Source organism: Kryptolebias marmoratus, linkage group LG14, assembly GCF_001649575.2.
Source record: "Kryptolebias marmoratus isolate JLee-2015 linkage group LG14, ASM164957v2, whole genome shotgun sequence".
In the NCBI taxonomy this organism is placed as follows: Eukaryota; Metazoa; Chordata; class Actinopteri; order Cyprinodontiformes; family Rivulidae; genus Kryptolebias; species Kryptolebias marmoratus.
The window spans coordinates 25,541,691-25,554,460 of record NC_051443.1 but is presented as its reverse complement, the minus strand read 5'-3'; the positions used below and the strand labels follow the sequence as shown (position 1 = coordinate 25,554,460).

At 43.9% G+C, this 12,770-nt stretch overlaps 2 protein-coding genes across 10 annotated transcripts in view; one reads left to right on the top strand and one right to left on the bottom strand.

Annotated features, from left to right (window-relative positions):
• Positions 1-5,737, top strand: part of rab27b (RAB27B, member RAS oncogene family) — a 24,353-nt gene extending 18,616 nt beyond the window's left edge. For both annotated transcript variants that reach the window (XM_037979369.1, XM_037979370.1), the window contains 3 exons: positions 1,158-1,261; positions 1,358-1,481; positions 2,302-5,737. In XM_037979369.1, the coding sequence (XP_037835297.1) occupies positions 1,158-1,261; positions 1,358-1,481; positions 2,302-2,488 (415 nt within the window). In that variant the 3' untranslated portion in view covers positions 2,489-5,737. The remainder of the gene's footprint in view (positions 1-1,157; positions 1,262-1,357; positions 1,482-2,301) is intronic.
• Positions 5,738-6,995: 1,258 nt separating this feature from the next.
• LOC108228658 (cingulin-like protein 1) overlaps positions 6,996-12,770 on the bottom strand; it is a 29,328-nt gene continuing 23,553 nt past the window's right edge. For all 8 annotated transcript variants that reach the window (XM_037979313.1, XM_037979314.1, XM_037979318.1 and 5 more), the window contains 11 exons: positions 12,481-12,628; positions 12,299-12,403; positions 12,046-12,198; positions 11,805-11,972; positions 11,549-11,722; positions 10,963-11,052; positions 10,799-10,882; positions 8,743-8,861; positions 8,480-8,588; positions 8,087-8,250; positions 6,996-7,829 (listed from right to left, as the gene is read on the bottom strand). In XM_037979313.1, coding sequence (XP_037835241.1) covers positions 7,709-7,829; positions 8,087-8,250; positions 8,480-8,588; positions 8,743-8,861; positions 10,799-10,882; positions 10,963-11,052; positions 11,549-11,722; positions 11,805-11,972; positions 12,046-12,198; positions 12,299-12,403; positions 12,481-12,628 — 1,435 coding nt within the window. In that variant the 3' untranslated portion in view covers positions 6,996-7,708. The remainder of the gene's footprint in view (positions 7,830-8,086; positions 8,251-8,479; positions 8,589-8,742; positions 8,862-10,798; positions 10,883-10,962; positions 11,053-11,548; positions 11,723-11,804; positions 11,973-12,045; positions 12,199-12,298; positions 12,404-12,480; positions 12,629-12,770) is intronic.

Here is a 12,770-nt window from a genome sequence, read left to right as displayed (position 1 = left end):
GGAAGGAGCTAAGAGGCTAGCAGGAAGGAGCTAAGAGGCTAGCAGGAAGGAGCTAAGAGGCTAGCTTTCAGTAAGAGAAGGAATTAATCTTAATGAAAAATATTTGTAAATAAAGTCAAATATTTTGTAAAGTAGAAGTTAGAAAGCAGCCGAAGGTTCGGGTAGAACAGGATGAATTAACTGTGTTTAATGTTTGTGAGTGGACCCAGCCGGGTTCTGTTCAGTCTGGTTCTGAGTCACCGCTGGATGAGTCAGAGTCTGTGACGTCAGAAATCTGTCCTCAGGAAACTGAAGCTCAGCTGAAGTTTCAGGAGATTTTAGGTGTCTCTGCTCGTGTCTCCAGGAATTAGACGGCACCGAAGATGCTTTCTGTCCCCTTACAGCCTGAAATTAAAAACATTTAATTTGATTATTAATCATAAATCTGCAGAAATAATGAAGAGAAATTTGTTTTGCATCGAGTCTCTTCAGGTTCGTCTCCATGATCTGCGTCCATCTCACCCCTGGACTTTCTGTCCATTTGTGTCCAAACGTCTCCAGCTCCTTCAGGTTGGACGGTTCTGTTGGACTTTAAGTCCAACCAGAGGTTCTGAGTCCTGCTGGACGGTGGACCTCTGTCTCCGTCTCTTTTCCTCAGCTGCGACCAGCTGATGAAAAACGTCCCGCAGCATGATGCTGCCACCACCGTGCTTCATGCTCTCAGCAGGAGAGGTGGACAAAATGTCCAGTTTTTACTTCTGCGTGAAGACAGCAGCAGAGGGAGGACATGTGGACAGTTTGTCCTCCAGTATCAGAGTGAGGACATGTGGACAGTTTGTCCTCCGGTAGCAGAGCGAGGACATGTGGACAGTTTGTCCTCCAGCAGCAGAGCGAGGACACGTGGACAGTTTGTCCTCCAGCAGCAGAGAGAGGACATGTGGACAGTTTGTCCTCCAGCAGCAGAGCGAGGACATGTGGACAGTTTGTCCTCCAGCAGCAGAACTGGAAGCTCCGCCTCCTGTTCTGCTGTTAGAACCTTTAGGAACCAGAAGGAAACCTGCAGCCTGAGAGCGAAGAGCTGTTTGTTTGTTTGTTTGTTTGTTTTATTCAGATTTTCCAGACGGCGGGTGACATGCATTCCTCTGAATGTGTGTGTTTGTTTGTTTGTTTGTGGTCAGGTTCCGCAGCCTCACCACGGCGTTCTTCAGGGACGCCATGGGCTTCCTGCTGATGTTCGACCTCACCAGCCAGCAGAGCTTCCTGAACGTCAGGAACTGGATGAGTACGTTTAGTTTCTGCTCCACAGAGTGCTGCAGCGTCACACCTTCCAAGATGGCGTCTCCTCCTAAGACTTTAAATGTGTGTTTCTGATCTCCAGGCCAACTCCAGGCCAACGCGTACTGTGAGAACCCGGACATAGTTCTGGTCGGGAACAAGGTGGACCTGGCGGACCAGCGGGAGGTTCAGGAGAAGCAGGCCAAGGAGCTCGCTGACAAATACGGGCAAGTTTCCAGTTTTCGTCTTTTAAATCTGACCTTCGTTACAGGATGCTTCACAGCTTCTGACAGGCAGCCTAAAAAATAAGCCTCAAAACTTCCTGAACTGTCAGAAGCATCTGCTCGCCACGTGTGTAGATGTTTGTTTCTGCAGTTTTTAGGAAAGGTTAAAAACGACCTCACTTCCTGTTTTGAAGCTCAGACAGAATGGAAGTCAGTGTGACCTTTGACCTCTGAGGGGATTTTAGAGAAACCGTCAGTTTTCTCAGCAGAGGTTGATGAAGACTAAAATATCTTCATAATTTCATCTGAGCTGTAAGTTGGTGGAGATATCTATGAGCCGATCCGCCTCCAAACTCTTCACTTCCTGTTTGCTCGTCTCGCTCGCCATCATAACTTCTCAGCCTACACCAAACCACGCCCACATATAATCGCGATCAAGGCCAGTTATTGTCCGTCCACCCTGATTGGCTGAAGCCTGAGGCCTTGGGGGGGCGGGACAAGACGCCTGTCAATCATTCTGAACCAGGAAAGACATTAACAGATCGGAGCTGAGAGACTCGGGGCTTTAATCCCCAAAATGTGATGCAATATTTTAAATTAGTGTTTGTTTGGACCAGTCGTCTGTTTTCAGAGCCGGTTGTCTTTTAAATAAAACATTCGACTCGTTTAACTAAAAAAACCATCTCTAATCACGACTTCCTGTCAGTCATTTCCTGGTTTTAACCCTAACAGAACCGGAGTTTACCTGAGAAACAGGTGACCCAGTTTGAACCAGGAAGCAGGAGGAAAACGGGGATAAAGGTTTTAAACGTGTCCCTCACAGGATCCCGTACTTCGAGACCAGCGCGGCCACCGGCGCCGAGGTGGACAAGGCGGTGATAACGCTGCTGGACCTGGTCATGAAGAGGATGGAGCAGTGCGTCGACAAACCGCCGGCGGACTCGGCCAATGGGAACGGAGCTGCGAAGCTGGGGGACGCGCAGCCCAACGAGAAGAAATGTGCATGTTGAACGAAAGTCCTCCGTTCGCCGTCCGTCTTTTAGTTCCCGCATGTTTCCGCCTCTCACTCCCTGAGCCGTGTTCTTTCTCTCCCACTGTGGAACAGCTCTGTCGCCCTCCGGTGGACGCTTCAGGTGCAGCAGCCTGTCGGCTGGCGCCGTCAGACACATAACGTGCCTCGTTAAAAAACACGCAGCCTGGAAATTAAACTCCCCAATCCACCGGATTCCCAGCCGGGAAACGGCCGACAGAGTTTAATATCCGGCTGCGTGTCTGAGATCCTCCAGGATCACGCCGACGATTATCGGGACCAATGTCGTTTTGTTTCCTCCGGTTCTGTGTGTGTCTGTAGCCGGGCCTGTGTTTGTTTTCTCAGTTAAAGTTCTGCTGAAGTTTGCTGAACAGGATCTAATGTCAGCTTGACTTCTTTCTGCTAGCTTTACATGCTAACGTACTTTAAGTTGTAGGACAGCAGTTTGAGCTAAAACATCAGCCGACAAAAAGGACAGCTCAGATCTTCTGAAGTGGGGTTTTCTGGGAAGGTTATAAACAAATAATGTCGTACCTGCTGTAGATGAAGGAATGAATCGGCTAACAGCTAACGGCTAACAGCTAACAGCTAACCCGATCGAGGCCGAAGCGGGTCTGGTTCATGCAGTCATTATTTTATAAACCTTTACAGCAGAAATAAAAGGGTTTATAAAAAGTGCCAGAAGTGCTACAGCTGGCTGCTGCTGTTTGTGCTTCCAAAGAATCATAGTATTCTATGCAAATAACCATGTAATGCATAGTTGACAGTATTGTAAATGTTTATAAAATGGTGTTTGCATGAACACAAATACAAAAAATTAAATTTAGATTTTTAGAGTCGGCTGCTCTTGGACCAGCCCATGAGCTCGAACTAGCCTTAATTCTCCAAACTGACGTTGTTTAAGAAGATATGCTTTCCACAGAACCCCAATTCTAAAGATTTAAACTGGATAATCTGAACATTTCTGCTTAAAGCAACAAAATGAAGCTACTGATCGACAACATCCGGCTCCGCAGTTTAGCTGCACAGTTATCAAAAAACCGTTAAATTGATTAAAAAGTTACTTTTTAACATGTTAAAGGTTCCCTTAAGTTTTATTCGAACAGCAGGTAACATTTTTAAATGCTAATATTAGCAAATGTAGCATCAGCGCTAAGCGGTTACGCTTTAAAGCTGCTAGCTTGATGCTACATTAGCTAATCAATCTTTAAGGATTTAATTTGCTGATCCCATAAAACTTAAGTGAACTTTTATCATGTTAGATGTTGTCTCATAGTAAAATCTCACTGAATTTTCTTTTTGTTGTTTTTTGAAATTCCAGGTAATCATTACACTGATTTAGCTAACGTAGCATTGGTGCTTAGCCGTTATCTTTTGAAACTGCTAGCATAATGCTACATTTAATCGGTCTGCAAAGGTTCTACCTTTTTATTAAAATAAATTTAAGTGAAGTTTTACTTTGTTAGTCAACAGTCAAACATAAAAGTTTACTTAAGTTTATTATAATAGCAGGTGAAATGTTTAGAAATTGATCAGGATAAATTAGCAGCAGTTAGCAAAATGCTAACATATCAGTGGCTCAAAAGTTTGTCAAAGTGTACGATTTACCTAAAATAAATCTTTAGTTCTAACACATAAACCTAGTTTTTCTCTAACAGTTCATGTTTTTTTAGCATCTTCAGCTAACATAAGCTAGCCTGTGCTCAGTTTCTGTTTATTGTTTGGTACCTCACGTGCTTTAATATTATATAAAACTACTGTGCGTTTTATTTTCCCGACCCAAATGCGCTTTAAATGCCGACGTCTGTGTAAGTTAGCTGCCCAGTGATGAAGATGTTTAGTTCGTTTGTGATGGACATAAAAAAAGTTGAATTCTGTTGAGTTAATCTGAGCTGATCTGCTGCTTTGGCTCGTTTCAGAAATCTTAGCTGTTAGGACTCGTTGTCGCTAACTTTCCAACTTTTAACTCTAAAACTACTGAAATTGTCCCCTTTTTTAATATATTAGGTGTGGGTTAAATGCTTTGGAGAAGATGGTGTTTGAAAGTATTTCTTGTTGTTTTTGTAGATTCAGAACCCGTTTCTGCTGTTTGGTTTCGTCCACTTTTCGTTTTTTGGAACCCCTTAAAATAAATCCTTTGATCCGAGTCTTTCAGCCGAACGTGAATCTTCGGTTCCATCTTGAGACGTTCTGAACTTCGGTTCTAATTAAAGACGGAACGAGTATTTCATTAGATGGACGATCTCTTCATTTTGTGGTTGCTTCAGCCTCGAGGAAGTTCGGGTCAGATGTTCAGCTGGGTTTGGCTGCAATTATCCGTAACGAACACCACAGCATGATGCTGCCACCACCGTGCTGGGCTGTAGGCTGTAGTCCTGACTCCTCTGGATGCTGTGTTCTCAGGCAGCTTCAGCCAAAATCCTCTGCTGGATTTGGCTCCGTTTATCCTTAACCAATACCACAGCATGATTCTGCCACCACCGTGCTTGACTGTAGGGTTTAACGCTCGTTTGGCCTGAAGGCTTTTAAGAAAGAATATTGGAGTCACTGTTTAAACGCTGAACGCCAGAAAGGCTTGAAAAAGACTCGAAACAAAAGTTTTGCTGAAAGAAAACGTCGATTTATTTCTTCAAAATGTGAAACATCTTTAAGAAGCTTTGGGTGTTGAATAAACTGAACCTTCTGTTCAAGTTTCCAACAAATAAAAAGTGTAATTTTCAAGTCGTGCTTAAAAAGAAAACGGAAGAAAGTCTCGGATTTCACCAACGCGTAGAAAACGAAACCAGTTCTGAGACTTCGTTTGTTTATTTTTTGTTTTTTTTTATCTCTTTGCTCACTTCTTTAAATCTGTTTGTCTTCAGTTGTTGTTTTGCTTAAATTCTCGTTTATTTTTCAGTTTTAAGCAGCTTCCTAGTTTCCTTCAAAGATCTAAACTGTGCGGACACTTCCAGCTGTCTGATCCTCGGTTTAAAGAAAGAAACATGCGAGCTGCTGGATGTTTAAATTTAAAACTGGTGATAGAAAAAAGAGCAGAAACCCTGGTGTTGTTTTGTGCTTCTGAGAGCTTTTATTTTTGGAACTGTTTGTGTGCCTGCAGTTTGTTTCGGTTTCCTCTGTTTCTATCGATGCCTGTCTGTGTTCGTTGCGCTGTTAGCATGTTTGACTCCAGGAGAATGATGCGTTCAGTGGACCTGATGCCACAGCTGCAAATAAATCTTTGTTGGTTTTAGGCTCATGTTGTTCTTGTCCTCAAAGACCTGATTCCCGGTGAGACGACGGACGTGTCGGACTGAGAGTTGGTGGGAAACGTTTCCTGTTGTCCGTACTCTGGTGTATTTTCATACGGTCACATCGAGTGGATGTCAAACTATGGGATGTCGTGACTTTATATCCAGTCATGTGACACAGAAGTTCAGACTTTAACATTGATGTGCTTTTTAATACCACAGGTCAATATTCTAAATACCTTTACTTTAGTATGTGAGTTTTTAGTAATTTGAACGACTTACTATAGTTCAAAAAAAGTTAAAAAACAAAAACAACTGGACTTCTATTCTGTAGTTGAAGACGTTTCACTTCTCATCCGAGGAGCTTTCTCAATTCAGAAATAGAGAGTGTGGAGTTGGGCTTTTAAAGCTGAGATGTGATGTAAGCTGGCAGATTGTTCTCGCTCTCCTAACGACAGAGGGTCATTAGGGTCCTTGTTTGTCTGACTCACTGATGGGCCACTCTGTTGATTGGCGTGAAACTGACTGGGGATCAGTCTTCTCGGTCCAAAATATTAACATTTTGGTCCTTAAAGGAGTGTCCCTTATCCTTGAGGTGTAGGTGAACTGCTGAGTCCTGTCCCGAAGAGGCTCTCCTGTGTTGAGCCATGCGTCTGTGGAGAGGTTGTTTGGTCTCTCCAATATGGAGGTCTGAACATATATTGGAGAGACCAAACAACCTCTCCACAGACGCATGGCTCAACACAGGAGAGCCACCTCTTCGGGACAGGACTCAGCTGTCCACCTACACCTCAAGGATAAGGGACACTCTTTGGACCGAGAAGACAGATGGTTCGAGAGGGGGGTAAAAGAAGCCATTTATGTCAAAAAGGAGAAACCAACATTAAACAGAGGAGGAGGTCTCAGATTTCAGCTTTAGGCCTGATCCCCAGTCAGTTTCACTCCAATCAACAGAGTGGCCCATCAGTGAGTCAGACAAACAAGGACCCTAATGACCCTCTGTCGTTAGGAGAGCGAGAACAATCTGCCAGCTTACATCACATCTCAGCTTTAAAAGCTCAACTCCACACTCTCTATTTCTGAATTGAGAAAGCTCCTCGGATGAGAAGTGAAACGTCTTCAGCTACAGAATAGAAGTCCAGTTGTTTTTGTTTTTTAACCTTTGTTTAATTTTTTTACCACGACCTGGATGACTGAGAATCTACACCAGCGACTTACGTTTCTGTTTTTTGCAATGAGACAAAAAACCAAAGTGAAAAATTGCAGTTTTACAAAATCTTTATTCAAAGTTTACACCAGAAGAGAAAAATAAATACCCAACAATATTGTAAAATGAAAAGTTAAAAAGTAGTGAAGACATTCTTTAGGAAGTTAAAATATAAACTTTAGGCACTTTAATAATATTTGTTTAATATTTGTTTAAAGAACAAAGAGTGGAAGTGTAAACTGATCTGATTGAAGATTAAAACGTGAAGCAGACAGCAGCAAACCACCTTAAATACGTGTTCAGGCTATGATAAACATCAAATCACAAAAATAACATGTATAAATAAATGTTTCTGAGGCAGAAACCACTTCTCAAAGATTCCCAGAGTTAACCAACAGCTACTATTAGTTTCGTTACCCTGTAAGACAACCAAAATACTGCAGACGAGTAAAAAGAGACGAAGGACAGCAGAAGCTGCGACTCAAGCTCGACTAAAACTAACCTGGAAATGGCTGCAGCGCCACCCTTTAAAAGACAAATTACATTTCAAGACTTGAATCCATCACAATAAGAGTCTGAAGGGTTGGCTTTAAAATACTCAACCGTTTCCTGTTTTACTGTGAAGGATTGCAGTGACTTCCTGCTGCAGCTAAAATGTTACGTTAACAATAAAAGTTCCCCCAAAACCCTCCGATAGTCTAAGTGAAAACGAGTCGGGTTCTTCTTCCTCATGAGTGGTTCTGATATCTGCGGTTCTCCGCGGGGTTCAGACTTTGGTGATGGAGTTTGGTTGTTCCTGCGGCGGTTCGTCTTCCTCGTCGTCTTCCTCGCTCAGATCCAAACGGAGGTTATCCAGAGTCTGACGGATCGTCAGGTTGTCCTTCCGCCTGTCAGGGACACGAGGGGTGGAGTTACACAGCTGAAAGTGGCTCAAGATGGCCGACACAGCTAATCAACCTCAGCAGACACTGAGGGAGTAGCTGAGAGTCGTCTCCAACACAGCAGGTGATATGCATTCATGAGGTATTAAAAGGAAGCTTTTATTTTGAAATTTTCAGTCTGACTTGACGTGTCAGGGATGACTCTCAGCTACCACCCCTCCACATCTGTCGGAGGAGATATTTTGCTAACAGGCAGGCCGTACTTGCTCTGCAGGTGCTGGTCGAGCAGCTGCCTCTGCAGGCGGCTGCTCGTCTCCCGCTCCTCGGCGAGCTCCCGCTGGGTGTGGCGGAACTGCGCCTCCTTCCTGCTCGCCTCCTCCTCCACCTCATTCAGCTGACGCTTTAGCGAGCGGATCCTCTGGCTCATCTGCTCGACCAATCAGAGACCAGGATCGGAAGGAAAAATAAATGCTTTGTCTTGGACCAATAAAGTTTATCCTGTCAAAATAAGTTGTGTTTTTATTGACTGAGAATCAAAAAGTGAAATAATTAAAGATTATTATTAATTAACAGCGATGCTCTGCTGCCCCCTTGTGGACACACTGTGTTCCTGCTCTAACCTCCTACAGAAGCTGATGTGTGTGTGTGTTTCTGACCAGCTCCTTCTGCTCGTTAGCGATGCGGTGCTCGTCCTCCATCTGATCGCTCAGCTCGTTGATCCTCCGCTCCAGTTTGCTGACGGTGTTCATCAAACTCGCTTTGTTCCTAAAAACAAAAACTAATTTAACTCCTCGGCTGCAGCAGGAACTCCAACACTGTTTGTCGGGTTTTAATATCAGGTAAAGAAATATTTTCTCCTGAGTGTCTCTGGGTCATGAACCCGGGTCGGGTCCAGACTCGGGTCCGGACCGGGTCTCACCTCTCCTCGGTCCTCAGGGCGTTCTCCAGCTCTTTGACTCGACTCTCGGCTCGGGAAACGACGTCTTCCTGAACCCTGGAGCTCTGCAGGTCGTCCACCTCCAGACGGAGCTCCCGCAGCTGAAACAGCAAAAAAAACTTTATTTATAAAACACTTTTAAAACAGGAAGTCTCTTTAAATGTAAGTATATATAAATCATCAAGAAAGTAAAAACTAAAATAAAACTGACATAAAGTTTTATTCAGTCTTTTACAATAAAAACTTTCTACACATTTCAGTTCAAATTTACAAACAACAAATCTTCTGTTGTGCTTAAATAACAAACAAACGTGATTTTATTTTCTTAAAATCAGCTCTAAAAGCACCTGAACCTGCTTTGATGATTATATTTCTACCTTTACGTTCACTTAAAGCAACATTAGCTGAAGATACAATCAGAATAATTTAAATATTTTCTGGAATAATTTTTTATTTGTTGGTTTTATTAAAGCTAAAACTGAACATTTTAACTAATAAATGCTGTTATTTTGCCTTAGGTTCTTAGAGATAATATATTAGAATTTGCATCACATCACATTTTATTCCAGTAGTTATTAGATATAAAATAGTTTAAAATTAGAGGAATTACATTTCCTGTGAAAATGCAGTGTGAATGCTTTTTTTGCTGAATGATTTCACTGAAAGCTGCAGAAGAAGCTCAAACTAAGCGGAACGAACCCTTAAAACTGCAGAACAATGCTTGAAAAATAGCTGAAAGAACTTTGAAAACATCCTAAAAAGCAGAACAGAACCTAAAAACAGCTAAACAAATCCTAACACTTCAAAACAAATCCTTAAAACAGCAGAACAATCAATAAAAATAGCTAAAAATCCTTCGAAACAGCAGAACAAACCCTTAAAAGCAGAGCAATGCTTAAAAACACCTGAACAAATCTTTAAAACAACTGAAAGAACCTTGAAAACCTCACAAAATGCACAACAGAACCTAAAAACAGCGAAACAAACAGAAAATCTGAGAAACATTTTTTAAAACAGCAGAACAAACTAATAAAACTTCTGAACACAAGCTGAAAATACACACCCAGAAACCCACACATCTGTGTGACGTCACACCTGAACATTCTGAATTCTATCACCACGGCAACGCAGCACGAGACGAGAGCGACACCAAAAGTTGTCACTTTTTTAAACTGATATTATAAAAAAACTGTACAAGATATCTAAAAGCTGAATCATACAGTAAGAGTTGAATGTCTTATGTTTTCTTCAAACCTTGAAAGGAGTTTCTTCTTTTTCAAGAATTCAAACAAATCCCCCACGCTGCTGGGTTAGCAGGCCGGGCTAACGTCGACATAAATCCGCCTTAAAGAATTTCCTGAGCGGCTGAAAACTCTCCAGCAGCCGCGGAAGTCTGTTTGTATTTAATTTAAATCGTTTACCTGATTGTCTGGATGATAAAACAGCTCAGAAAACGTCCAGAATCGAACGGAAATAGCGACCGAGCACAGCCCGCTAGCAGCAAGCACGACCCCATCTTTGTTATGAAGTCCTGCGCATGCTCAGAACGCAAAGCCGCAGTGGGCATGCGCGAAGCAGGCTCCGCCCAGCCTCCGTTTGCCCGCAGATTTTAACTCTTTTCTCTTTAAAAAGCTTTTTTATTCATATCATTTCTTACCAAAAACACAATTTTACTCCAGGATGTTGGTGCAGAAAAGTCTATTTAATCATCACTGTCAGCCTAGAGACACATGCAGGCCTTTTTAGCTTGTATTAATTAAATTTATTTTAAAATCTTAATGGAGAAAATCATGAAATATTAAATGGGGGAGCTGGAATGTGTTAGTTTGTGTTTTAAGCAGTGATTCTCTAAGTTATCCTCATGAATCATCCAGTCTCCATTAATGATTTTAAAATAAAAATGCTTGCCTATTGACCCATTTTCTTCATTATGGATACAAAAGATAAAAATAGGAGAAATAAACAGATTAAAAATAGTTCCACAGTACTTGAGACTGTTTGTTGGGTCTCAGCTGTTTTATAGATAAAAACATCTTACCTGTCTCTCCACGATGCTCTTCTCTATTTCCAGCTCGTCGTTCAGCTCTTTCTCCTGCAGCAGCTTCATCTGCAGCTGTTCATTCTGTCACCAGACGTGAATGTGTGAATAAACAAGGAAACCCGGCTGACATTAAAGCCTCTTCCTGCTTCCTGTCGGCTCACCTGCTCGATGGCCTTCTTCTGCTTGGCGGCCCATCTCTGCTCGCTCTCATGCAGCTCCTCCAGCTCCGTCTCCATGTCGATCAGGTTCTCCTGTTCAGGAAAATATGATTTATTGATCCAAACACGCGACGGCTCGTCAGTTTGTCCCTCGGCTTATTCAGAAACGCATCATGATGCATGTTTATGTTCAACAGGATTTACAGAAATAAAACCTCATTAACGCCAAACTCTGAAGGTTCTCACGACCGATTCATTCGAGTGGACACCTCTGTCTGAATCACGTGGACAAAGTCTCAGAGACGGCTCACTTCAGGGGACAAAATATTTAAGTAGGAAAAATAAAAACAGATTAATATTTACTGATAATGATGAGCTCAGAGCCAGCAGACCATCAGAGGTCCACAAGAGACCATCAGAGGTCCACAAGAGACCATTAGAGGTCTACAGGAGGCTTTCAGATGTCCATATGAGACTTCTGAAGGTCCCCTGCTGACTTTCAGAGGTCCCCCTGACAGAACCAGAAGAGACCCCAGAGGTCCCGGAGAGTCCAGGAGGACATGGATTGTAAGCCGGTGAGAAACTGTACCTGAGCCAGTTTGAGCTGCTTGGAGAGGTCCTCCTTGGCCTGGTTAGTGGTCTGCAGGTCCATGGTGAGATCCTCCACCGTCCTCTCAGCCTGCTTACACTGCAGCTGCAGCCTCTCCCTCAGCTGGATCTCCTCCTCCAGAGTCCGCTCCTTGTCAATCAGCTTCCCTGAGACCTGCAGACACGAAACAAAAGCAGGTCCTGAGGTCCTCAGGCTGCACCTGCACCTCCCGGGAGTTGGTCGGGTAGAGATCTACCTCTCCTTGCAGTTTCAGATTCAGACTCTGCAGCTTCTGAACTTCCTGATCCTTCTCCAGAAGAGCCTCCTCCAGCTCCTCCACCCTTATCTGGGCGTCTTCTCGTAGTTTCTGCTGCAGGTTCAGTTCCGTCGAAGCCTGCAGGGACGCCTGCATGGCTTCATTCAGCTGAAAACAGAAACACTTCATCAATCTCAGCTCAGAAGACACGAATCCACCACAGTTACGTCTCTGGGCGCACCTCTTCCTCCAGCCTCTGGATGGTGCTGGTCAGCTCAGACGCCTTCTTGTCTCGGGTTCCACTGTTGAGTTCCAGCTCCTCCACCTTCCTCTCAGCCAGCCACAGCTTCTCCGCCAGCGACTGGGCGTGCTGCGACTGCTTCTCCAGGTTCTCCTGAACAGAAAACACCGGCGGACGTCAGCCTGCTGCTCTGTGTGCCTTCCTTGGAACCGGTTCTTCCTGCCACAGCAGCTCGGGTTCTAACTGAACCTACCTCAGCGTCCTGAATCTTGTTTTTCAGCGACTGCTGGAGGAAGTTGAAGGCGTACTCCTGATTGTTGGCCTCCAACATCATCTCTCGAGCTTGTTTCACCTCCAGCTGAGCGACGAAGACAAACATCAGTCGAGCAAACAGCCTTCGGGGTGAACCTGAGTCCGTTTCTCTGCTCCGCTCACCTCCATCTGTCTGAAGTTCTCCCTCACAGAATGGCTCTCCTTCTCCATCTCTATCAGCTGCTCCCTGGTCCTCTTCAGCTCGTTGTTCAGCTGAGTGTTGGTCCTCAGCAGGTCCTCGTTGTTCACCAGCAGGGCGCGCATCTCGAACCTGCGCAGAGGAGCAGCAACCGGAGCGTCACCAGACTGTTACAGGACAGGAACCGGACTGTTACAGGAACCGGACTGTTACTGGACTGTTACCGGACTGTTACTGGACTGTTACAGGACAGGAACCGGACTGTTACAGGAAC